Source organism: Aspergillus oryzae, chromosome 2, assembly GCF_000184455.2.
Source record: "Aspergillus oryzae RIB40 DNA, chromosome 2".
NCBI classification, from domain to species: Eukaryota; Fungi; Ascomycota; class Eurotiomycetes; order Eurotiales; family Aspergillaceae; genus Aspergillus; species Aspergillus oryzae.
Window position 1 is genome coordinate 3,375,238 of NC_036436.1, and position 25,645 is coordinate 3,400,882.

General features: G+C 49.6%; 9 protein-coding genes and 1 non-coding gene across 10 annotated transcripts; 5 read left to right on the forward strand and 5 right to left on the reverse strand.

The window, feature by feature from the left end:
* Positions 1–2,364: 2,364 nt before the first annotated feature.
* Positions 2,365–5,023, forward strand: AO090003000477 (histidine biosynthesis protein HIS4; the record flags this gene model as incomplete). Its single annotated transcript, XM_001819604.1, has 2 exons — positions 2,365–4,774; positions 4,830–5,023. 2 exons carry the CDS (start codon positions 2,365–2,367, stop codon positions 5,021–5,023), a joined length of 2,604 nt encoding a protein of 867 aa, XP_001819656.1.
* A 295-nt stretch (positions 5,024–5,318) lies between these two features.
* AO090003000478 (rRNA-processing protein UTP11) lies at positions 5,319–6,243 on the reverse strand (the record flags this gene model as incomplete). The annotated part of the gene is made up of 2 exons (XM_001819605.3): positions 5,319–6,077; positions 6,148–6,243. 2 exons carry the CDS (start codon positions 6,241–6,243, stop codon positions 5,319–5,321), a joined length of 855 nt encoding a protein of 284 aa, XP_001819657.1.
* Positions 6,244–7,680: 1,437 nt separating this feature from the next.
* AO090003000480 (putative transcription initiation factor TFIID, 31kD subunit) lies at positions 7,681–8,523 on the reverse strand (the record flags this gene model as incomplete). The annotated part of the gene is made up of 1 exon (XM_001819606.1): positions 7,681–8,523. One exon carries the CDS (start codon positions 8,521–8,523, stop codon positions 7,681–7,683), a length of 843 nt encoding a protein of 280 aa, XP_001819658.1.
* Positions 8,524–9,263: 740 nt separating this feature from the next.
* AO090003000481 (putative lipin Smp2) lies at positions 9,264–11,718 on the reverse strand (the record flags this gene model as incomplete). Its single annotated transcript, XM_023234909.1, has 6 exons — positions 9,264–10,149; positions 10,211–10,410; positions 10,489–10,939; positions 11,126–11,424; positions 11,481–11,551; positions 11,610–11,718. 6 exons carry the CDS (start codon positions 11,716–11,718, stop codon positions 9,264–9,266), a joined length of 2,016 nt encoding a protein of 671 aa, XP_023089980.1.
* Positions 11,719–13,126: 1,408 nt separating this feature from the next.
* AO090003000482 (uncharacterized protein) lies at positions 13,127–14,103 on the forward strand (the record flags this gene model as incomplete). The annotated part of the gene is made up of 2 exons (XM_023234910.1): positions 13,127–13,900; positions 14,068–14,103. 2 exons carry the CDS (start codon positions 13,127–13,129, stop codon positions 14,101–14,103), a joined length of 810 nt encoding a protein of 269 aa, XP_023089981.1.
* Positions 14,104–14,237: 134 nt separating this feature from the next.
* AO090003000483 (uncharacterized protein) lies at positions 14,238–15,911 on the forward strand (the record flags this gene model as incomplete). The annotated part of the gene is made up of 1 exon (XM_001819609.3): positions 14,238–15,911. The coding sequence occupies one exon, from the start codon at positions 14,238–14,240 to the stop codon at positions 15,909–15,911; it is 1,674 nt and encodes a 557-aa protein (XP_001819661.3).
* Positions 15,912–16,389: 478 nt separating this feature from the next.
* Positions 16,390–17,819, forward strand: AO090003000484 (tRNA guanylyltransferase; the record flags this gene model as incomplete). The annotated part of the gene is made up of 8 exons (XM_001819610.1): positions 16,390–16,403; positions 16,470–16,559; positions 16,743–16,874; positions 16,930–16,974; positions 17,042–17,217; positions 17,275–17,363; positions 17,424–17,528; positions 17,583–17,819. The coding sequence occupies 8 exons, from the start codon at positions 16,390–16,392 to the stop codon at positions 17,817–17,819; spliced, it is 888 nt and encodes a 295-aa protein (XP_001819662.1).
* Positions 17,820–17,967: 148 nt separating this feature from the next.
* AO090003000485 (uncharacterized protein) lies at positions 17,968–18,915 on the reverse strand (the record flags this gene model as incomplete). The annotated part of the gene is made up of 1 exon (XM_001819611.3): positions 17,968–18,915. The coding sequence occupies one exon, from the start codon at positions 18,913–18,915 to the stop codon at positions 17,968–17,970; it is 948 nt and encodes a 315-aa protein (XP_001819663.1).
* Positions 18,916–19,347: 432 nt separating this feature from the next.
* AO090003t00005 lies at positions 19,348–19,432 on the forward strand. The gene has a single exon. It is a non-coding gene; the product is annotated as a tRNA-Val (tRNA).
* Positions 19,433–20,171: 739 nt separating this feature from the next.
* AO090003000486 (WD repeat protein) lies at positions 20,172–21,988 on the reverse strand (the record flags this gene model as incomplete). Its single annotated transcript, XM_023234911.1, has 5 exons — positions 20,172–20,193; positions 20,786–21,123; positions 21,186–21,252; positions 21,353–21,452; positions 21,682–21,988. The coding sequence occupies 5 exons, from the start codon at positions 21,986–21,988 to the stop codon at positions 20,172–20,174; spliced, it is 834 nt and encodes a 277-aa protein (XP_023089982.1).
* Between the last annotated feature and the right edge of the window lie 3,657 nt (positions 21,989–25,645).

The window sequence follows — 25,645 nt, forward strand, 5'->3', positions numbered from 1 at the left end:
CGACTAGTTGACTTGTGTGGAAGGTCCCCTACACTCCAAGAATCTCAGTGAGGTCAATGCGCCCATCAACGGATGCACAGGGCTCAAAATAATACTTGCCGAGTCCGGGCCCTCATTTATGGAGTCGGTTCGAATTATGGCTCTCGCGAAAATTGGACAAAAGAAGCATATCACCTGGATGACTTATGAGCGCTTGGAAAACCTTTAGTCCAAACCGCGTCACTTGAAGAGCATGGCCCTTTCGAGGACATATGGAGAAGATAAGAGAAAGAAGAGTCCAGAATAATCCTACAATCAGCGGTAACTACGTGGGGTACAGTTTCGTCGATCTTCGTAAGTGCCTGTCTACCCCGTACAACGACTCTGACGCAAAGGGCGCCGTCTACCACACAGGCATCTTCTTAGAGTGGATCTGGCCGCTAGCCATGACTTTGCCTCTCTTGCGGCGGCGTTCACTCAGAGATCCAAGTGGGATTTAAGCCGCGAGGAACCCCGGAACATGTTTACCTTCCTGGGGAGTGTATGCAGAATCCTAGAGTTGATAGGAGCGACACCACCCGGCCCATTGAAGGTGCCGGCGCATCCTGAGTTGAGCTCGATCGGAGTTGCCAACTATGATCTCCCGGCCAAGTACGAGGGCACCGCGAGGAGCTTGAACTGCAGGACGGGTGGATCGCGGTGAAATGTAAAATCGCATAGTACTCACCAACGTGTGTTCATGGATAGACAGATGCAGTTTGCAGCCAGCCAGAACGAGCCGCCCTACGAGGGGCTTGCGATGACATTCCCGGACAGCTTGCTGCTGACTCTGATGCGGGAACTAAGGGTAAACTAGGTAGTTTGGCCTAGTTCCATCAGGATACTACTTATATTGCTACATGTAAGCAAATGCTCCACTGCTATAAGCTTAAGAAGCCAACGTATGCAGGATAGTAAACATCCGTTCTGTTGAGCAATGCTATAGATACTTTGAACAGCTTGCGAATTGCGTGGTGAACTGGGGTGACAACTGGGATCGACGTTATAATGGACTAATCGATGATAATATATATAGTTTTCACCTCAGGCCCTCATTGCGTATAGCATCTTCAACATTTATTCTCAGGGCATCAAGAGGCCCGAAGCTAACTACTCAAAGAGTGCTGGAAAGGACATGCGTAGATATAGGTTGAGACGTGGTGATCGCTTTGATCTGCCCTATCAGCACGAATTATATCTTCTATAATAGCATTCTAGGCCTGGGCTCTCATCGAGGAATTGTATCATGCCCTTGCCCTTGGTAGATAGCAGGAGGTTTATAGATTAGTTGGCATGACGAGGGTTCTAATTTTGTGCTTCAGAGTTATATCTAAAAGACTTTGAGAGGACCTGGAGTAGCTCATTAATATGGTGAGAGTATAGTACTGATAGAAGTTGAGAATCCAGTTTGGGATGGATCCTGGGCACAGTGAATGGGGTAGTGAACGATAATGCGACAGAGCGAATGGGAAAGAGAGAGTGGATGAATGTCAAATATGTCTATTTTACTAGACAGTAGTATACATCTGTAGAAAGTCTTCTTGATTGAATTTTCCATATTTTGTGTAAATATTTGGTAAATGGATGACTTGGAGTCATGTAGAGTATTAGGGTTCTGCCACAAACATTTTAAGTTATGGTGGTTTGTCCCTTACCTTGGTTTGTGTAAGAGAAATGTACTTAAAATAGGATCTAGACTTGAGGTAATATTCACTGCATCCTGGTAGTATCCCGTGTGTTACGGATAAGTGACCCAATTATGACTTGTGGTTATCTTTCTTTATATGTGTTGTACTATATGCTACATACTATTACTTTATGACTATAAAATCTCGGCAATTGTATTGGTTTAGGGTCCATCTAACCAGGGTCTCCGCCAATCAGGCCAATACTTTTTAGGTAAAACACATCTCCGATGTCAACTACTTACTATACTATGGTTTCATCGAGCCAACAGAGTCCATGGAGTTCTTTTGTTGGTGTCACCAAGGTAGAGAAAGTAAACAAATGAAGTTCTCTGAATTCAGTAATGTTTGACCCAAGTGTAAACCAATTCTTTGTTCCTGAATTTCCAGGCCCCGATGACCGCCGAATTGTCCGATTGCGGGGCCGAAAGGAATTTCTTTTTCGATGGCGATGAATCATCCCGCAATCAACTTGACTGACTCCCCGTTCCTTCTCCCCCAAGGCACCGGGCCTTTTTGAAATCTTAATTTCTATTTCAATTCCTTCAGAGCTCCATACTCAATCAGTCAATCAACTCTCTTGACTTGTCCCATCTCCAACACCTCCCCCTCCGCGTCACCCCTCCTGCCCCTCTCTCTCTCCCCTCATTGAGTCACCACCATGGCGACTCCATTCCTCGTCTCCTTTGACCCTTCAGCCAATGGCCTCTCACTCAAGCAGATTGCCTACTTCGGCCGTGTCCTGATCAAGGCCTCCAGCGTCGCTCAAGCCGAAGATTTCCTGCGTCAGAACTTCCGTCTTCTAGACGTCTACGTCGACGCCACCGCGGTTTCCACCACCGGTGACCTCGTCGATATCCTCAATGCCGGTGCCGCTAAGATCTTCATTACCCTCGACCAATTGACCGCTCTTTCCCAAGAACAGTCCGTTCCCTCGTCACGAGTCGTCGTCTATACCTCTTCCGACAGCCAGGTGGACTCCTTCCAGAAGTGGGTGGCTGAGGATTCCGAGCGTAAGGATGCCGGTCTCTCTACCGATTCGTCCGCCGTGAAGGCCTTGATCGACAAATTGGGCCTGAACCCCGAAGCCCAGAGTCTTTACCGGACGTACTCCGGCGCTGTCACCGAGGAGACCTTGAAGGATACTTTGACCCAAGGTGCGGTTAGCATTGTGCCCGCGCAGGCCTTGACCCTTGATCGCAACCAGGCCGACGGCAAGATCGTCGCCGCTTCTCTTATCGCAGCTCGTGCAGTCGCTGATCAGAGTAACGGTCTCTACGCCACCACGGTGACCGACGAGAGAGGAACCTGCTTGGGTCTCGTGTACAGCAGCGACGAGAGTATTTCCGAAGCGCTCCGCACGGGTACCGGTGTTTACCAGAGCCGGAAACGGGGCCTGTGGTACAAGGGTCAGTCGAGCGGCGATGTGCAGGAACTGATCAGAGTCGGCTTCGATTGCGATAGCGATTGCTTAGTGTTCGTTGTCAACCAGATCGGTCGAGGCTTCTGTCACCTTGGTACGGCCAGCTGTTTCGGTCCTTACAACGGTCTTTCGCGTCTGCAGAAGACCCTGCAGGCTCGCAAAGCCGATGCCCCCGCAGGTTCCTACACTGCTAGGCTCTTCAACGAGCCCAAACTCACCCAGGCTAAGATTATGGAAGAAGCCGATGAGCTGTGCCGCGCAAACACCAAGGAAGAGATTGCCTTTGAGGCTGCCGATCTCCTCTATTTCGCTCTGACCCGCTGTGTCGCAGCTGGTGTCAGCCTGGAAGACGTCGAGCGGAACCTGGACCTCAAGAGCCTGAAGGTGAAGAGAAGAAAGGGCGACGCCAAGGGTCCTTGGGCAGAGAAGGCCGGTCTGGCAGCTCCTGCCTCAGCCCCCGCTCCTACCCCCGCACCCGTAGAGAAGAGCCAGCCCTCGACCAAGGAGGACAGCCGCATTGAGATGACTCGTGTCATCACCGCTTCGACCCCGGTGGAGGATGTTAAGGCTTACCTGAAGCGTCCTTCGCAGAAGTCCAACGATGCGATCATTGGCCTTGTCCGTCCGATCATCCAGGATGTCCGCGAGCACGGCGACGCCGGTGTTCTCAAGTATACCCACAAATTCGAGAAGGCTACTTCCCTCACGTCTCCCGTCATCAACGCCCCATTCGCACCAGAATTGATGCAGGTGTCTCCTGAAACCAAGGAAGCGATTGATGTCAGTATCGCCAATATCGCCAAGTTCCACAGTGCGCAGAAGGGTAGCAACGATGGCCTCCAGGTCGAGACGATGCCTGGCGTCGTTTGCTCCCGCTTTTCTCGAGCCATTGAACGTGTTGGTCTGTATATTCCCGGTGGAACCGCTGTGCTGCCTTCGACCGCCATGATGTTGGGTGTCCCTGCCATGGTTGCTGGCTGCAAGAAGATCGTCCTGGCTTCGCCCCCTCGTGCCGACGGCAGTGTCACGCCTGAGATTGTCTACGTTGCTCACAAGGTCGGAGCGGAGAGCATTGTGCTTGCCGGCGGTGCCCAGGCGGTTGCTGCCATGGCGTACGGCACGGAGAGCGTCAGCAAGGTCGACAAGATCTTGGGCCCTGGTAACCAGTTCGTGACCGCCGCTAAGATGCTGGTCGCCAATGATACCTCTGCGGGTGTCAGCATTGATATGCCAGCCGGCCCTAGTGAAGTGCTGGTGATTGCAGACAAGCAAGCCAACCCAGCGTTTGTTGCCTCGGATCTGCTGAGCCAGGCCGAGCACGGTGTCGACTCCCAAGTTATTCTGATTGCCATTGACCTGAACGAGCAGGAGCTGCAGGCCATCGAAGACGAGGTGGACAAGCAGGCCAGAGCTCTCCCTCGTATGGACATTGTCAAGGGTTCTCTGGAGCATTCGGTCACCTTTGTGGTGCGTGACCTTGCCGAGGCGATGGCTCTCAGCAACGAGTATGCTCCAGAGCATCTGATCCTGCAAATTGAAAACGCAGAGGCCGCTGTCGAACAGGTGCAGAACGCCGGAAGTGTCTTCATTGGCCAGTGGACTCCTGAAAGTGTTGGCGATTACTCGGCCGGTGTGAACCACTCTTTGCGTAAGTTCCCATGGTTTCTCTCACAATTATGTACTAGTAGCTAACTCAGTTCCAGCAACCTACGGATATGCCAAGCAATACTCTGGTGTGAACCTGGGATCTTTCCTCAAGCACATCACCAGTTCCAACCTGACAGCTGAGGGATTGTTGGGCCTGTCGCGCACTGTTGAGCAGTTGGCGGCTGTAGAAGGCTTGGATGCACACAAGCGGGCTGTGAGCATCCGGGTGGCCCACATGAAGGGGCAATAGATCCACGAGCCAGGGATATGCGGTGTTTCTTTTCAGCTTTCACGACCTCGACGGCTATGGTAATTTGAATTGTTTACGAATGCGTACCAGATGTGGTTTGCCAAAATTGAGCAACATTAATTGACGAAGAATATCGAATAGCAATGGTATCCTGCAGTAAATCTCTATACAAGTACACGACCCATGTAGAATACTTTTCCCAAGCCATACACCCAGAAACAGCCCAAATGCAAACACAGAAGGAAAGAAAAGCGAATGTAGGAATCATCAGTCGTATGGTGAGAATGATATCAAATCACTTCTTCCGCTCACGGATCTTCCACTTGATCCCATTTTTGTTCGTGCCTCCAACAGTGTTGTCCATCCGTCCACGCTGCCAATCCAACTGGCGCTCCGCAGCTGTGATATCGGTGTACTGCTTCTGAAGCGCAGCCAGCTTGTTCTGCCTCGCCAAAGCAGCACGCTGCTTAATTTTCCGAGCGCGACGAGCCTCCTGAAGAGCCAGACGATCCGCCTCAAGCTCTCTCGCCGTCTTTTTCCGCTCAAGATCCTCAAACGACTCCTCCTCACCACTACCTTCCTCCTGAACCTTCTTCATCTTCAAAGCCCTCTGCTCCTGCTTATCATCCACAAAAACCGTCTTCTTTGGCCCAACCTCTTCCTCCTCTGACTCTTCATCGAAATCAAAGTCAAACCCATCGTCATCCTCATCCCTCACAGCAGCCTTCTTCTTCTTCGGCCTCTTCCCCACCAAACTCTGCACCATGCCATCCTGCAACTGAATCTCCTGCTCCAGCTTATCCATCTGCCGCCGAATTCGCTCCCCAGTCGTCCGCAAGTACCCAGCATCCTGCGTCTTCAGCAACTTGATCGCATCGTGACTGAGTCCCGCCGCCGACTGGCGCGCCGCCGTGCCGTGCTTGCCTGCCTTCTGCGTGTGCGAAGACATCATCCCGAAGGCGAATTCATCGGGGTTGCGGTCGCGGGCTTTTTCTTCCAGACGCTTGAGCTTGGCTTTCTTCTGGTTGTAGTCTTTTGCTCGGAGGGAGTAGTCCTATTTTTCATTTTATTAGTTACTAGTTCTATATTGGGAGGAACGGGTTTGAGGAGATGATGTTATGTACCTTGTGCTTCTCGAGAAGACCCCATTTCTCACGGCCCCCGACCTGGCCTCGCTCCTTGTGATTCCGTCTTTGGACGGCATTTCGCATAGACGACATTTTGGGCGGTGGGTTTTATTCCTTATTATTTTTGCTTCTGGTTCGTCTAATGATAAATAAAGTATATGAATCAGGGTATAGAATCAAAAGAAGAAAGAGAAGAGAGAAGGTCGTTGTTAAAACATCCGAAACAGTGTTGTAAAAAAAGAAAAGAATGGGTTGCAGATAAAAAAAGTTCTCCGACTCGGCCTAAGCGGAGAAGAAGAACTTCACTTGACACATTAACTCTACCTAAGCTCGGTGTGGAACCTCAACTCCCACCCTCACTCACACTCCTACACTCTCACGCGCCACGATTTGCTGCCGAATCCCATTGTCACAAACTCGAGTAATTGTACCCCGGGGATCTAATTGAACAATTCGAATTGCCCAACACCACAATTACTCTTACCACCGCTACCTACTCAACAGCCCGGGACCAGTCGAACGCAGATCACTTCTCGCGTTACTCCGATAGAACCAACCCCCTCCCACGACTTTGGTTTATTTTCACCTGCTATTTCGCATATTCAACTAGTCTAGAACGATCCGCATAGCAAGACATATCATAAACAATGGCGACAACATCCACATCAACACCAACGACAAAATATAACCTCCGCAATCCCCTCCCCCTCTCCGCAACCCAAGAACAAGAAGTCAAGAAGATCTTTCATAAACGGGTACGAGCGCATTGCGCGGAGGAAATCAAAGGTATCCTATCTCTCTCTTTCTCTACCTGTCTAGCTATATATTTATATGTATATGCTTTGTCTTGTCTTCCTTGATGACTGGTTGGTTACCCATTGGCTAGAGTGATGTTAATGTATCATGGATAAAACAGCATTCGCTCAATGCGCCGTCAATCGCACGATAACTGCTACGTGGGTGTGTCGGGATCAGCGACTGACGATGAATTCGTGTATGCTTGCGCATGCGAAGCCGGAGGAGGAGGATCGGGCGAGAGAGGAGTGGTTTGCGACACATGAGGAACGGCGGAGGGAGAAGGAGGAGGAGCTTAGGAAGGTGGAGGTGAGGAGGGAGGAGATTATTCGGATGATGAGGGAGGATGAGGCGAGGTCGAAGGGGAGGTGATTTCTCTTTTTCCTTTTTTTTTTCTTGTGGTGCTTTTTCTTGGGGGTGTGGGTGAGTGAGTGGTTTGGGGATGTGGACTGTATTATTCCTTGTTTATGTGTGTTTTGGGCGTTTCTTTTGTGTTTCTTTTTTTTGCCAGTTTCTGTTGCATTAGGATTGCCAAGTCGTATATCATTATGTACAGTAGATCAAGTCTGTTGATATCCTACAGACTCAATGAAAGCAAATCTCCTCCATCAGATCTGTTGTCTGGCTGATAGTATGGACAGTATATAAGTTCACCGAGCGCCGAACTCCCAATCGCCAGTCCCATCCATATGTTTTTCTTTTTTCAAAGGGTAAGAAGAAGGGGGTAAGAGCCGATTAAACATCCGTCATGTCTTTGTCTCCATCATCATCTCCATCCCCCATAACCGCATCCTCCCCGAAGATATCCTCCATCTTCCCATCTTCATCGTCCTCACCACCATCTCCCTCCTCCTCACCACCCGCACCAGCATGATTAGTCTCCTTCGGCTCCTCTTCCTCCACCTCCTCCTCCCCTTCACTCTCCCACTCATCCTTCATGTTCCACCCAACACCCGTCAAACAGAACCTCTCCGGCGGCAACCTCATACCACCCATAAGAACACTCTGATTCGCCGTCGGCTTCGCCTGACCCTGATCATACCCCCTCGTAGCACCCGGCAGAGCAACGCGATTTCTCTCCGCCGCAACATCCATAAGAAACTCCTTCGGCAACCCCGTCTGAAACTGATAATGCAACCGCGAGGCAATACTAAGCCGCAACGCCGGCAAGCTGACGGTATTCACCTCCGGCGGACCCCTCGACGAGCCGGCCTGCTCGCCCATGGCGCCGGCATAGCCCTCCGTCGCGAGGTGGACCGCGTCCTGCAGGACGCCGGAGGTGTAGCGGTAGGCGAAGTCAAGGAGCTGAAGGGGCACTCGTTCCTGGTACGCGGTGACGCCTAAGGAGGCGAGGAGCATGTGGATGAGACGGACATCTCGGGGGCGACGGGACTTGCCGCTGTCTTTTAAGGAGGTGGAGGGGACTTGTGTGGGTTGTGCGACTGGTGCGGTGGTGGTGGATCCGGTTGCGGGCTGTTGTTGGGAGGAGGCGTTGGTGGTGGTGTTGGAGGGTTCGGCCGGGGGTGTGAGAGGTTGGGTTGATGGGGCGGCGTTTTGCGATTGGTTTGGGGAGGCCATTGTCTTGAGTGTTTGAGGTGGTTGTGAGAGCGAGGTTGGATGTGAGCGAAGGTTGCTTGGTGAGCTGTCCCGTGGGATGCGGTGGGATTTAGTGATCGTGGACGGCGTCACTTAGGGCCAAGTCGGCATGGTCACTATGCGACAGCGCTGGAGTGGGATATTAAAAGATAATATTATTCTATGTTCTTCTCGAGAAAAGACTGAATAGAAGGTAAAGTGGTGTTACAGTCCGTGAGTGAGCTGGTGATGAAGACGCGAAGAACATTAAAGGTCAATGATCCCAATCTGCGCTAGCCCGCTTCTGGTAAGTCAGTGGTGACCTGGGCTATTGATACAGGCACTTCATAGACCCTCTCAATCCATAGCTTCTCCAAGTTCTCTATATCATTTAACTGACACTTTGATTCACACAAGACAATATTATGTTTTTATATAGTCTAAGGTCTATCTCCGGTTGCAACCATGTAGCGGCTATAAGAAACCGCAGGCTGTCCTGTTGCTTGTATATCACACATGATACCTGGAAACGCTCAACATATGAAGTAAAACAGGGAAAGAACCTATGCAGCCCATTAAACGCCAACTATGCAGTAAGAGATAACTAACACCACACAATGCAAGGGCCAATCTCAGATGCCGGAAAGGTATATAAACACAATTGTCAACGCCGGGAAGGGTATCTATGAGCGTTGAAAAGCCGCGTGGAATTATACACTTGTTGTATGGACACTCAGCCATTCTCAGCGTTTAGGAGAGGGGCTAGCACCAGCAGTCGCGAAGCGACTTGGTTTTGGAGACACGTTTGGCACCTCGTCTGCGCCTTCGTCGTCTGCCTCATCATCGTCTAGGTGACTCTGACTATCGGCGAGTTCCAGTGAGGCCTGCGAGATGTAGCTGTTGCCAAGGTCTTCCTCGGCATCCTCATCAACCTCACTGCCTTCCTCGTCACTCAGCTCCGCATCATAATCATCCTCTTCTTCATCTTCCTCGTCTTCGTCCTCTTCGTCTTCGTCATCCTCACTATCTGAGCTTGAGAAATCGGCTAGCCCTGGTGGAGGTTCACGCCAGTAAGTAAAATCCGTGTACTCTTCACCCCCAGCCTGAACAAGTAGACTGACGGGCGGGAAGAAATGGTCCAAGAGCTCCTGCATAGTAACGTAGCTGCTCTTATACTTGTTCAGACTGAGAAGATCTAGAGAGACCTCGGCGTTCGAGTTGATCGTGAAGATCCTGGTAGACGGTATGTTGACAGATCGGTAACTCAAAGCGTCGGTCAATCGATTGCCGAATCCAGCATAGAAGGGGTTCTCTTTTCCATTAAAGAGGTTCAGAATGTCCCGAAGACATGCCATCTTGAACACTTCTGGTTTCCTCAGGTAAATCTCTCGCCTGAGGGCTGCAATCATCCGGTCGGGGCTTGTGATAACGGGACCTTTGGGCAGTCTGTATCCGTCCTGGTTAACACCGTAGATGTATGCGCGAGTGGTATCTGCCTGTCCAACAGATCTGCTAGTAAGGTACATGATATTGTAGCCGTTGTTGACGATATCTGTGTATAGCTTGGCTACACCAGCGTGTGTCCAGTCGCGGCCAATCATATTCAACACATGACCCAAAGCGTCGGATCTACCAGTGTTATTAGCCAAAGATGGGCCAGAAATAGTCAGCCTGACTCATGGTAACTCACTTCGTAATTGTACCGTCAATATCTGATATGACAATCGGTGTGTTGCCGTTCCACAGATACATGGTTGCCGTACAAGTGGCTCTATTGACGCTGAATGACATATCATTGGCGCCTGGCTTCAAGTTCAAAGCCTTAAGCTGATCGCTCGTCAGACGCAAAGTCTTCGCGTAGTTGCGAGTTGTCTCTCCAGGTGTCGGTGACTGCGGAGGAGTAGGGATGCCCGGCTGAACATCAGACTGGGTCCGATGGTGGCGGGCCTGTATCGGAGAGTCACGAACGGACTTGTCACCGTCACTATGATACCCGGGGTCGGAGATAGCATTGTCACTCATCGCAGAGCCAGGCCTCATTGAGCTAAAGGCGGCCCGACGGTTCGCGGCTTCCTTTGCTTCCTCACTGCTATAGATCCAAAGGTTCCCGTGCTCATCGGCCCCTATAAGGGCACCAATGTCGTAACACCCTTCCAACTCCTCAGAGAGAATTTTACGCGCAACGACTTCAGCACGAAGGGCGTCCTCCTCGTTACTTTTGTAGCCAGTCATGTCAAGCATAAGATCGCCCGTCTCGGTCACATGCGAACGAATATTTGATCCAGAGAGCTTCTTTGACAGCGCTGTTGCACGCGTAACAGCCTCTTCCAGAGACAAGGGGGGGGGGCTTCGAGAACGGGTCAGATCAGAATCACCGGCTGGCCCTGCTGCGTGCGAGCCATAAGCGTGGTCTGCCACACTGTGCGTTTGAGTCAGGAGAACGTCATCTGAGGCCGCACGATCCAGTTTCCCCGGCTCCGGTTCATCCCCGAACGAGCCCTGACGAGACCTGCTGGTGCTGGTGTCACCTGGCGACCCTGACAAAGGTGTCATTGTTCCTATATCCCAAAAATGTTAGATCTAACCCATAGTGGGAGTATTATACTTTATCGCACCTAAATCACTGGATGCCCGCATGCTCCTTGAAAGTATAGGAAGACTTTTCGGCTCATTGGCGTTTCCATTGGCAGGCGATCGATCTAGATCCAGATAATCGGGTTCTTGAAGAGAGCCTGGGAGATTTTCTTCGCTACGCGTCCTCAGGCTACCCGTGGGCGACACTAATGGAGATGTCTGTAAGGAAGCGGGGATTTCATCTGACGTCTCAAACACAAAAAAGGCCTCTCCGCCCTCCCCTAGCTTCATGGAGTAATTTTGCTTGATCCCATTGACTTTGAACTCCACCTTCAGAAAGCGCAGTCAGATAAGTATCCGTTGAATCCGGGATAGATATATCGTACCTTCTTTTCATAAGGACGGAGCAACGAGAACTTGCCAAAGCGAACGTGAAAAGGAGAACAAGCGAGCGTGCCTAGATCCGAGCGTTTAGCAAGGACGGGATGGATCAAATGGTGCGCAAGTCAACGAACCATCTTCTTGTTCAATCACGATAACATCAATGGCCCCGCTCAAGGTGGCTGGATTGATAGAATTCCAGGTCTTGGAGACGGAGCCACTGATACTGCGCACGTACTGCATCCTGCAACGTTTGATGGGGAAGACCCCTCGATAATTTCAACAATCCGTGAAGAAAAGGCGAACGACCGAATAAAACGCGGAAACGAAAAAGAATGCAAAGGCAGTGGTGGAGGGGGTAGTAGAAGGAATCGGGTGGTCGCAGGAATTGCCGCCTACATACGGCCCATGTGACAAAGCCCCCAAGGCATGAACGAATGTAACCGCTGTATAGAATGACTGTTGCTAAAGCAAACCAAGTATGAAACAGTACCCCTCATAAGTGAAGCGAATGCAATGTGGCAGTCGGAGAGAGGGACAAGTCAGTCAATTAGTAAAAAATGGAGCCAGGTTGTGGAAGATCTAGATGTTGGCTGTTGGGAGTCCCTCAACGGCCCAACGAGCAAGCCAAGGTCACGGGCTTCTTGCCTCTACAGTTCCTCGGCATGAGCCGGACAAGCGTGGCGCTAACCCACATGCAGCAGACATTACTGTATGGGGTTACTGTCATGATCGGCTTAGTCAGGGTCTGCAGGTGACTTAAGATTTTCCAATTTCGAATGAATCACATGACTCCGCCCCACATGACTGCTTCCGCGGATGCTCTGTTGGAGATGCACCTCTAGTTGCCGACCGTACTTGACTATTGCCCCGAAAAAAAGTGGATTTCGAAGAGGCTGGCTTCTCTCGCCAATCTGTCTGTTTCCCCTCTTCTGTCATACCCGTCTCCATGGGTATCCGACGCTGGGATGTATGAGCCGCTACATCTTTCTTTTGACGCCTACCCTAGCGTGGTCCCTCGAGTAAGGGTACGAGGTGTCATGGCTCTCTTCCTGGCTGTCACCATTCTTTGGGCCTTGATTTGGTGCGTTCCTTCAACTTCAATATCCAACACGTTCCCTATCTAACGGCACTGTCCAAAGGTTATTGTATCGTGCATGGCAAGTCTGTCAGACTCCGAATGATGTTCTCGTGGAAAAACTCGGACTAGACATCCCTCCGCCACCAGAGGTTACACTAGAGCAGATTACCGCCCGTGAGATTCGCATTGCTTGGAAACAACCGGAGTTTCACAACTCTATACATAAGCACATCATTCAGGTAAATGGATCAAAAGGTAAATAATTCCCTTTCACCTCCTCTTGGCCGCGTCAGTATTCCAAGCAAGGGCTGACGGTCATTGTTAGTGGGCGAATCAAAACGAGCGGAAACTGCGGTAGAAATCTTAAATCTGGCGCCAGGCAACATATACCATATCTGCGTTCTTTCCGTTAGTGCAGCCAACTTCCAGACGCCCAGTGCTATTATCCACGTGCGGACGCAATCTCTTCCGTTGTCCCAAGCTCAGCAAAATGCGCCAGTTGGGGGTCCCACTATTCGGGCGTCAGTCCCCCGATCGACCGCCGGTCTCGCAGCTCCATCGGCTCCTGTCATGTCTCGCGAGCACAGTGGAGGGCAACTTCCGACTAAACGATCTTCGGCTGGTCGAAAGCAATCTCCTGCCGCTAGCGGGCCGGAATCCTCTCACGGCAACATAGAAGACTTGCAGAAGAATGTGACGAATGGGGATCGTGACGAAACGCTCGAAAAACTCGCCGATAGGTTAAAGTCATTGCAGCAAGAAAACGAGAATGTTGAGAAGCAAACCGCCGATGAAGAAGAAGAGCACATCGCGCTCTTGAAGGAGTTGGAGAAGCAGCGTGATGACTTGAGGAAGCGAGTAAAGGAAAAGGATGAAGCTAGCGGCGATCTAAAGAAACACGTTTACAAGTTGGAAAGCGTCAATCGCACAGTGCAAAGTGAGAAAGCGAAGCGTGAGAGGCTTTTACAACAGAAGGAATCCGAGCGCAAGAAGCGCAAGGATGACATTGTGCGATGGCGGGAACGGACATCACGAATGACAGCTGATGCTGCGCAGGCAAGGGAGGAGAAGGCACGTATAGAAGAGGATGGGAAGAAGCGTGCGGATGAGGTACGGGAGAAGATCGCAAAGGAGCAAGCGGAAATGAAGGTTATCGACGATGAGATACAGGACAAGGGGGGTCGGGTCAAGAAGCTTGAAGAAGAGAGGCAGGGGCATCAGGGTCCAGATAGTGAAGACGGCAAGGAGTTGGATCGAATTGATAACGAACGTGCTCGGCAGTGGGAAATTAAGCTAAGCAACCTACACGCCCGATATGCTACCCTAGTGAATATTCATGCTCAGGTTTGTGACTCCCGAGGGCCAATATTTGAGGTAGATACTGACTTGTGCGAAGGCTCAACAACAATATCAAGAGGCCCAAGAGCGTCTGAAGTGGCTGACAACACAAGGACCTGGAAGCACAGCGCCTTTCTCTCTGCCCGCCCTAGATTTGGACCTGTCCAATACAGCGACCATCCGCCCACGTCGTCATCGCAGCTCTCTGACCAGCAATGTTTCGTCCCCTATGAATTTTACGGCTATGGAACCTTCATTCTCGGGCGGTATCAATTACAACCCCCCTTCCACGAGCTCGCCTACCTTTGGGCCCAGCCCCGCTTTCTTCAACATCAACAATGGAATGACCATTCCGGGTCTGTCAAGTCAGGCCGCCGATGCCATTTCCGAGCTCTCGTTCAGCAATCCTCAAATGAGCCCCCGGGCTGACGCGTTGCTTCCGTCCGACCTCCTCGGAGATGAAGAGTCACCAGAGCTTCCCCGGCCAATCGTCCGCCCTCAAATGTCTGATGTTGAACAGTCGAGTGGCCAACTTGAAGGTTTCCCACAAGGTCCGCCATCGCCGGACTCTTCCGAGAGCCGGCCTGGAAGCATCTTTGCTAGTCCTCATGAGAATCGGAACCAAGAGGCTGACTCTCAGCCCATACGCCTAGGGGATGCCGCAGAGGCTCCGAAAAGTGCCTCGCGGCGACTCTCTGGTCTCTTCGGCTTCCATCGTCCTCGCGGTAAAACGCTCGCGGATGAGCCGCCTTTACTAGGCACTTTGAAGCCAGGGCAAAGTCAGTCTTTTCCACGGAATCTGGATGAAATGGATCCCATCGGTGCCAGGCGCCGCCGCCTGAGCTATACAGGAAACTGGGCCAATCCAATGTCATTGTTCCCAAGGAGCAACACCACGGGTGTCACCACCGATAGTTCTTCCGATCATATGCCGTCCCGGCGGGCCGCTTTAACCAGCATCTTCTCCCCTAGCAGGTTTGGATTTGGCAGTGGGGGTGGTCTGATGAAGTCCGGCGAACATTCTGATCTCAGCACTGGATATAATCAATTCAGCCCTAGACATGATCCGATCGACCCCTCGTCAATTCTCGGTACTGTGCGACGGGGCTCCTTGTCACCAAGGCCATCGTCGACGTTTTCCTTTGAGAATCAACTTCCCCATCCGTCGACAGACAATCAACATTTCGGCTGGCCGTCGGCGGAGAAACCGGGTCATAGAAGCCCTCTGGGATTCAGTTGGGCTTCACCATCGACTTGGTCAAGAGCCCATTCACGCCGCCAGTCCACCTCATATGGCTCCTCCGGCCACTTGCCTCTGGGACTCACAGGGGAGCCTGATTTCCTTGAAGACTCTTCTTTTGAAAGACAGGGTCGGCCTTTGCAGGCGCCCATTGGTACTAGACCATCATCATCGCATCGGCCCATAACTCCGAAACTGAACCCTACTGCGCCCACTTTCAAAACCGTTATTAGCAGGAGTTCGGAAAAGGGCAAGGATAAGGATGGGGAAATGGCGATAGACAACGGAGCAGATACCTCTTTTGAGTTTCTTATGAGCGATGGATCACCGTCTGAGCCTCGTACCTCTAAGGAATCTTACTCCCGCTCCCTGACCGTCTTTACTGGGGATTCATATGAGTCTTTGGAACAGGTACCTTCCACAGCTTCTGCGGATAACAGTAGCTCGAAAGAGTCATTCATCCGGAAGATCACGCGGAAGGGTAGCTCGGGCAAATTTAGCTCGTGGAAAGACCGCTCAGGCCTGTTCTCCAAGAAGGGCGATACCTCCCAGGGTGACATTGAAGAAGACGGCAATAGTGAGTCACTGCTCGCAAAGAGCGTGGACAGCACTGTCTCCAGCGCTCCATCCGCAGACAGGTCGACCAGAAGCAGCCTTGGATTCTTTAGTCGCAAATCTAAGAAGACGGATAAGGCGGCCAGTGAAACAAGTGAACGGCCCAGTGAACAAGCCAGCGAAACAGGCGGCGAGGAACATTCAGAGGATATCCATGCATGATGATACTACGCCTTTTCGTTGGCTCTTTCATGGATCACGGGTTATTGAGAGTGTGGAGTTCCGCCGATTGACAGTCTTCACACACAGTCGTCGCACGATTTCTTTAGATATAAAACATAGGATATTAATCCTTCTTGGATGGCGCATGCATGATGCCCGGTTTTCTCATCTTAGATATTTTTCAGTCGTTCAAAATTCTTACAGTTCTCTCCATCAATATATTTTGAATTGCCGACAAGAAACATAAAGTCTTTGCGGAAACTTCTCGTTAGTAGAAGAAAAACACTACTGGTATAGTCTTTCAACGTGTGTGTCTAGATATACATATATATATAGAGTAGTCTTGAAGCTGGGGTTGGGTGCCACTCATACCCGTCGGTTAAAGTGGCCTCCGCACAACTTCATTCATGTCGCCTTTCCTTTTCTCTACTCCATCACCAATTATACGTACAAGCAGTTCTATAGTGTATCCAGATAAATGGCGAACTCAAAGTATGCCCATCAGCTGGGTCCTTTTTTGTTTCCCGTGGATATAATATGACTAACATTAAATTATAGGTATGAGTACGTCAAAGCCTTCGAGCAACCAGACGTTTTACTCCCCAATACCTGGATTGTAGTCCGCATCGATGGCAGAGGTTTTCACAAGTTAGTAGCTGTCCTCCCCTTCCACCCCCCCCCCTTTAAAATATTTTACCTGCGAGAAAGAAAAGAAGAAAGCCTACATACGGTGTTTTCCCTTTCCCTCTGCACATCTCCTTTTGAAATTTGATTCCGAATCTTTTATGTCATGGGCCGCACACATATACTCCGTTACTAAACTGCCTTTAGACTTACCGACCGCTATAACTTCACGAAACCGAACGACCGCCGCGCACTGGATCTCATGAACGCTGCGGCCGTCGAGGTAATGAAAGATCTTCCCGATCTATGCATTGCATATGGAGTCAGCGACGAGTATAGGTCTGTTCCCTGGCCCATGCCGCACTCCACATAGAACGATACTAATTGATATCAGTTTCGTCTTCCATCCAAGCTGCCAGTTATTCGAGCGGCGGAGTGCGTAAGTCATGCAACCTTCCCAGCCATCCATGGCCCATTCAAACAGGCTTAGACTGACATGATAACAGCAAGCTTGTAACAACCATTGTATCCACATTCACAGCCCATTATGTGTACCTGTGGGGAACATACTTCCCCGATAACCCTCTTCAATTTCCGTATTTGCCTTCCTTTGATGGAAGAGCTGTCATGTATCCCGCTACTAGGAACTTGCGTGACTATATGAGCTGGAGGCAGGTGGACTGTGAGTTTGCCGCATGCTCATCGTTCATGAAGATTTAGCTAACAACTCTACTCGAAGGCCATATTAATAACCTTTATAACACAACGTTCTGGACCATGGTTCTACAGGGCGGCATGAGCAACACTGATGCAGAACAAGAGTTGAAGGTGAGAGGTTCATACTTTCTTTCTTCTCTTCGGGGAGCTAATGTTTGGCTCCAACCATAGGGAACAGTATCGTCGGACAAGAATGAAATCCTCTTTAAGAGATTCGGGATTAATTACAATAATGAGGAAGAGATATACAAGAAGGGAAGTGTACTCTATCGTCAAGTAAGTTGGTCAACATTTGTATATTAGAAGCCGGCCCACTGATACAGCTTGCAGTACCAATTAGAGGACATCAAGCCAAAGTCAGAGTCTAAGTCAGGAGTGCTGGCAGAGGAGGAAGGCAATAATGTCCAAGAAGCGAAGATTTCCAGATCACAACAGGACAAACTTCGTAAATTACGCCGTAAGGCACAGGTTGTTGTTGACCATGTCGACATCATCAAAGACGAATTCTGGGAGCGAAGGCCATGGATTCTATCGGGAAAGCCGGGCAAATTGCCCACGGAGGCTTAAGTTACGATTTATGGTTTAAAAAGGATATCAAATTCAGACGTGACACGATATGTAATATAATCTTCATAAAGACCGCAGTAGCTGTAGCAAATGGGTATCTATCTATGTACGGCCGTAAGCAAAAAATGATATCCTGAAAAAAGCAAATCTACTCCTTCCTTGACTTTTTGGCATCCTTCGACTTCATTGATTTTGATTTCGAGCCGTCTTCAGGTGAGGACTCCTCACTCTTCTTCCTCTTCTTGCTTTCCTTATCCTTCTCTTTCTCCTTCTTTTCCTTTTTCTCTTTCTTCTTCTTGGATTTTTCTATCGAATCAGAGGACTCCTCACGTCCACTAGACTCTGTCTGGTCGTTCTCGATCGATATCGGAGTAGGATAGTCCTCTTCTGGGTTATTTCCTTCCTTCTCCTTCTTGCTCTTGCGTGTAGCTTTCTCATTCTCATCGGTAGTGCTGTCCTCCGCTTCCTTAGCCTTCTTCAGCTTCTTCTTCAATTCCTTCGCTTCCTTCTTCCTCCTCTTCTCTTCCTTCCGTTGGCGCCTCTCCTCCTTACTCTCCTTCCGATCCTTAGAATCCCGATCACTGCGCGACACAGCAGAATCCTCCCCCTCCTCAGCCCGACCCATCTTCTTCCTCTTCCGCTCCTCCTTCCTCAATTTCTTCGCTTCCCGATCTTCCTCCCCATCCACATCATCTTTCTTCCTCTTCTTAGACTCAGCTTTAGCCTTAGACTCGGAACTCTCTTCCCTCTCCTTCTTTTTCTCCTGCTCATCCTTCGACCCCAGCGTCCCAGGAACAACCTCCCCCCTCACAAAATACCGATAAAGCTCACTAGTCAACGCATTCGGCTTCTTCTCCACCCCAGCATTATTCTCATCTCCAACACCCTTCAGCGCATCCTCGAATCCGCGCAACCACCACTGGTTCGTCGGGTCTTTGGTTGTCGTCTGGCCAACGCCGAGGTTGCCTTTCCTTCGGGAGACGAGAATCGGTTTCGTGAGCCCGAGGCCGGAGTGTGCGCCTGGTCGACGGTTGGGGTTGAGTGGGTTGCCTGGACCGGACCAGCCGTGGCGGATTAGGTAGGCTTGTGCGTCCATTTTTTTTTCTTTTGTGGTCTTTCTTGTGGAGTGAGTTTTGAGGTTTGAGGGTTTGACTTTGGACGATTTGTGAATGTGGTTTGGTTTATATAGGAAGTTCGTGGTGGTATGGATATAGTTTTGTTCCTGATGTGATGAGACGCATATGAATTTGTAGGTATAGGCGCTGGGTTGAGGGAGTGACAGGATCGAGGACTATAGGGACATGACCTGAGTCACGCTATAAGTTAAAATCTAAATTATACCCCAATTAAAAAGAGAGTATAAGGAAGGGGGAAAGGGAGGTAAAGATGACCACCAGCTGAAAGAGAAACGAAGACCCAGGAACAAGAAAAAAAAATTCCTCCACAGGAGATAAGGATTTCCGAACGGGTTATCACAATGCTTATGTATTTATGTCAAACATATTTTCTTGAAATTTTTCAAGAAACCAGTTGCGTGGTCTAATGGTTATGATTTCTCATTCACATTCGGTTGTTAACTGAGAAGGTTCCCGGTTCGATCCCGGGCGCGACTACTCTTTTTGTTATTCACATATCATAACACACATATGGGCATTATTTCGCTCATTCTATCTACTAGCTTGACTTTATTGTCTACTTTACTTAGCTTTTTTTTTGTTTTTTTTTTATCTTTTTTGTTTTTTGGGGCTCTCTCTTTACCTACTGGTAATTTATATCTCCTAAATTATTTACACTTAAAGCATGTATTACAATCCTAGTGTGACGGTCCAAACCTACCTCTCGGATTTTTCTTCCGCGCAGGTATATATTCGCCAAACCCACATACCTAAACCGCGGCCCCCACGCCTCCAAACCGAGCACAAACCAACGTAGCAATCGCAGTGGACAAACCATCGTCCGATTGAACTCAATTCTGCTGCCTAATCGGTTCATCGGCTGACCGCGTCCTCACAATTGTGGGCTAGTAAAACATTGGAATTCGCAAGTTCCGGAGACGGCGGGCTGTTGAATGGACACTGAAAATTTCCTCTAAGGTTACTGGTATGCAGTGTATGGTACGTGCGCAAATTCTGCATACGACGTATGAACTGGGGGCTGTGGCAGGTTTGTGTTGGGAAATAGATTGTGACGGTCAGCAGAAAGATCTGATATCTACTAGTAGCTATATGGGATTCGATATAGGGCAGGGTTTGGGTGGAATATCGGGACATCCCGCTTGTAGTAAATGGTGAAATTATACTCAGTACTACCAGGAGTCCGATCCTGCGGATGACGGACTTGGAGGGGTGCAGTTCAGGGTTGTACTGATCCCTGCCTGTGAAGAAGGGTGGATGAAATACGGTCGCAAGACGAGTGGTTTGAAACATACGGGAAGGCCGGGACAATATGACGGCATACGTATTTCCGAGGTCACGTATTTTACATTCTATCGTGGCGGTCAATGCTCTGGGCGAGGTAACGAAACAGACGAGGCCTAATTTAATAGGGTTTGAACCGTCCCTTATCCTTATTCTTTTTTGGCCGCGCAGTCTTGTTCGAGGATTCATCGCCCTGCGCCTCTCCGGACTCCGGTTTCCATGCGCGGACAAATCCGTCTTCGCCGCAAGTAAATACCGATTGGGACTGCGATCGACCTTGTTAGTTGTCGGTCGGATAGAGGAGTTGGCAAGGGGGCGCATACCTGTTCGTCCAGATAGATGGAACGTACAACCTCCTCGCCGTGAGCGCCAGGAAGCCGCCACAGGTTCTCTTGGTCGAATTGCCAGGATGGGTTTGAGGTAAGAGGGACCAAGTCCAAGCGTTTCTCACTGGACAATGTTAGCACACGAAGCATACGCCGAAGATCTTAGGTAGTAAAGGGAAGACAGAAAATAGAAAATACAAGAATAGAACAAGACCAAACTAACATTTTATGGCCAGCGGCGACATAGGGGCCCTGACTGCCAATGCATAGCTGAGCGATGTATTCACAGCCTAGGGGCTGTCTCAAGTCTCCAAACTGCACAGGATTAGGCTCCTGCACCTCTTCTTCCGGATCCGTAGCCGGATGAATTGAGAAGACTTCGTCGTGACTGAGAGCGTAGATGGTCCTCTCGCTTAAGAAACCGGCGTGATGTACTGAGCCATGGTTGATAACCTGTACAAGAGCCTCATCTTCGTCTGTAATATCGGTGTTGTAGACGTTGACTAGACCATCCGTGCTTCCGGAAAGCACGACATTGTTCCTCGTTGGGTGATATTGGAGCTGCGAATCATCAAGAAAGTTTGTTAGGGGAAAGTATAACCAAGGTACAGGAGTGAGCCTACCTCAGTGACATCGTCATTGTGGCTTTCAACATACTGAAGTCGAGATTGACCCGGGGATCTGACATCCCTGTTACGTCAGTTAGCAGCTCGTGAATTGGAGATGAGAGTGTGAGAAGTAGTCAACCGGTGATGTGTGGCTGAACCCACATGGAATGCGACGGACTCACCAAAAAGCAACAACAGCCTGATAAGAAACAAGTTCAGTGCCAGCTGCAAGGCTGTTTGTTGCAGGACAACAGGCTATAGATAGAACCGGTGCGTCTCTTGCTGTCAGAGAAAGCGGGATTAGCAATCAGTCGACTGTACGAATGCATCTTAAACTCCAAGTGGTTGGAGTTGGCCAGCACATCAAGATGCATCCGTGTTTATTGCTAGAAGAGGTGTTCCTCAAAAAGAGTGCGACCTTGTCCGTGGCCTTAACATGGCCAAGCAGTAGGTGACAAGGAAAAGGAGGGGGAAGAACAAGGGAGGGTGGAAAGGGAGCAGGGAATCTTACATGTCTCCACCTCTACAACTGCCGACCTTTTGCCATTCCGCAGGTCCCAAAGCTTCACTTTCCCGTCCCTTCCTCCAGTAGCAAGCAGTTGCTGACCCGCATCATACGATTTCAACGACGTAACTCCCTTGTGGGCGTCGGCAGCCACCACAGAAACATGGCTAAGGCTAGCGGCGTCAAACACACGCAGTGAGTCGTCCGAAGCAATGGCTGCGAATGAGCCTGGGCTTGATGAAGCAATGGAGTAGATGTAATTGTCCTGAGCGAGTGAGAGTGAGGAAGACGCCGTGGCTTTGAGTGTATGCATGTTCGGACAATGATCGTCTAGTATAACAAACCCTTGTGTCTGTCCTGTCTTAGGGCAAATTGCCACTTCACGAATCAAAGGCACTGAAGTCTCAGCCTCAGAGGGATAGATAGGTAGCCCCGCAGAGGCAGAACGCAATGCGTGTTTTACTGAGTTAGTTATCGGCCGAACACTGTCTGTTCCTTTCGTCCCACAGGTAGGTGGCTGCCGGGGTCGCGATATCAAGCCAGACGAGGGAAAGTTCTTGCTAAAACCAACTTCTTTGTCTTTTCCTTGACGTGGCTTACTCTGATAGGAATAAGCGACCGAGGAAGGGAGATTGGTGTTGGATATCACAGACGATTCTTAGAATGGCCTGTTTTCTTTGCTTTTTCTTTTTTCTTTTCCCGGATTCGCCGATGGTACTTCGGAGCCTTTTGGCGGAAGCTGCGCGAGAGCCAAGAAATTTCCTTTTTTGATTCTGCTTTTGGGGGGCCTTTCGTTTGGATGCCTCACGTATGTGGCACCAAAGACTGGCACGGGAAAATACAAACAAACAATTCCAATTACTTGGTCACAAACACAGTTAGGTGCTTACTTACTACAGGAGAAAGCAAATCACTACCAGTTGTCATTTTCTTTATATTCCTTTATTCGCTGTTCCTGACAGATTGTGCTATCTTACTCACCAATCATATTTTTCTTCAGTTTGTTCATTTTTTGAGGACCGCTGGCCAAAGGTATTGCCTGGAATATACTTACTGAAACACAAACTATATCAAGGATTGTGGCAATGCCACCTGACATGATAAATGAAGCCGACTGCATGCCGGAACTGTGTCCCCATAGGGCTATCACCGTTGGGTCTACGCCCCCGAGACTTCGTCCCATGCATCCCCGCTTTCTAACCTGAGACGGGCGGAGGTAGAGATCAAGATACACAGCAACCTGAGGCGTTGAGGCCAGTCTCCAGAGTACTACCACAAGTTCTACTTGACGCAGTAGCTCTGTAGGTTTAATCCTAGGAGATTTATACTCACTGGGCGAGAGTGGATGGGGGCAGTCCATTGTCCATATATGAAGTTACTAAGCTGAATCCCCACGCATCTGGGTTCTCACTCAATACGATATACTTCGTCATAGGACAGTATACTGAACAAGTTATTAAGTGATTGCTATCCCACCAAAGGTGAACGGGGTTTTCAATGTTTGCCATGCTAAGAAGCTCGGAAGAACGGATCGAGTTAGCGACGACCTACTGTATGGGTGCTGAGTCGGATATTGACCGACCACAGAATGGAATAAGGGCTTCCGCCGAGGGTGCTGTATGGTGCAGTGATATGAATCAATGAATGGCGGTAGTGGCGACAGGAATGGTTAATGCCCAGAGGAGCTTATTCGTAGTATTATAGCAGTGTGGAGCATTGGGGGGCCAGGAAAAACGAATCGAACAGTTTCTGCCCAAGAGTGTTCCCCTCCATTTCCGAAAACAGCGAATTCAGGAGTAGCTGCATATGCACTGCCGCAAAACAACCCCGAAGCGGTTTCCACGTTCCCAAAAAGGTGTCCCTGCTTGGGGCGTGAAGCATTAAGCAAACCGGGCCGGTGACTGACAGGACGATAATCTCTCAGGGACATTGTAGAGATGAAACCTTTGGATTCTTCATCTTAATCATTGGGTAATTGCCGTTTACTCAACCCACTGTGACGCAGGTGGCCCGTTTGGTGCCTCATGTAGTGACTCGAACCGGGGGTAGTACCCTTCATGCCTGGTCCAGGGCAGTTAGTTGAGAGCTAACCCATGGGGACTTTTTAGTAGGGACTTTGGAAGATGTAGCACTTGGAATGTTTTTTTTTTTTTTTTTGTGATCGAGACGTTCTCTTCTGCCATTTGGTTGGCAAAGGGGGAAAAGGAAACGAGTAAAGCACTAAGCCGGTCATGGCCAGGCCATTGACAAAAGGGGCAGGAAATACTATCTAGTAGTACCTGGAACTCATCGCATACTACCCTTTTCAGTTGGAGACAAAGACGAGATTCTCATTGGTTACCAACCAAATGCGCATGAAATTGAAGGTCGAGACAACGCTGAGAATAGGCAATCCTCCGTTGTGGTGGTACCGTTGGATTTTGTGATTGGGGCGCATTTCTGCCCTGAAGTCGGTGAGTTGTCGCTCCGAATTTGAAAATGACGCGCCTGATCTTCTACCAAATACTAAATGGGTCAAACACGAAACACAAGGCGTTCTGCGATATAGACGCCATTCGACACGGAAAAGATAGTGGGCTCTGACACCTCGTTACGGGGCTTTTGAGGCCAGCCGACAGCCTGCTGACGTATTTGGGTTTTTGAGACCCAAGACGAAGAAAGACATGGTAGGCGGCGCTTACAGACAATCTGTGATATGGTACCGAAGATTGAAGTTATTAGTGGAAAAGAAAGGGATGGGAATATTTTTTTCTCTAATTATTATCTCCTTTTTTTTTCCTGTTTCCAAAACATTTTAAAGTTATGGCTATCTCTCAGCCGACCCAAGTGGAAGGACGAATAGATAGACACACAAAAGCGCCCGGCAGATAATTCCAACGGGATGCTGTACCGAAAACGGTAGTGTGGATACAAAACAAATGATACGATGGGGAGAGGAAGAACCTACTAACCACCCGTAGGGGCAAACCGGCGTAGCTCACTCAGTCACCGAGCTGCAGTTTGAGGGGCTTGCGTTGTTCCACAGCCCAGAGGCGCCGAGAAGAGCGACTTTGTCTCGCTTTTAGTTGCTGAAGCTTCTGGGAGACCAATCGTGTGGCCTACCCAAGAACTCGTTGGTCGCTGAACATTGTAACCTTCGACCAAGGTTCATTAGGTAAGACTTTTATCCTTGTCCCTGGAATGATGGTCGAGTAGTTCGCTTTTCGATGACGGTGCGTGTAGTGGAGGCCGTATCAAACCGCACGGGACCGTCAACTTTCCAGTCATTCTGAGACATGGTTAACATGATACACGTCGGCGGTACATTATAAGTGAATTCAGAGAGAGAAGAAAAAAGAAGAGGAAAATGGAAAAAAAAAAAAAGAGTGCGTAGGGGCAGTTGAGCAGGTACCCAAGAGTTGGTTCTCCAAAAGTGCGTATGCACGATGACTTACAATGCAGGAAGCTCAGATAACTTGAACTCATGCATCACCATCGTGGACCCGAGAGTCTGGGAAGCGGTGAGATGATCAACCGATCACACTTGCCTATTACTTACAAATCATATGGGCATGGACTCGGCGCATAGAAAACGTCGTACAGAGTGGACACATACGACCACGCGGTAAGTATGGGATGTGTACCCGGTGATGCATGGACTACTTGCATGCGTATGTACGGGAACCACGGCGCTCTGGGTAAAATTACGGCGATGACTTCCATCGATGTGAAGGATCAGAATGACACGATGTGGATAACCCCTTTGTTATACTCTCAGCAGTACCTATAACGCTGCGGATATACCTAGCTCAAATCAAACGACATATGTAATATCCACCTGAATGGGGATCGAGTATGGTAAGGAACGTTTGTATGTAGAAGTAGTTGATACGTAGTACAGATGGGAAGGTATGTATGTATGTAACATCGTACTGTTATGTATAACTAAAGAGAAAGGCTAGTACCAGAGTCGGTACTGAGCTAAGAAAAG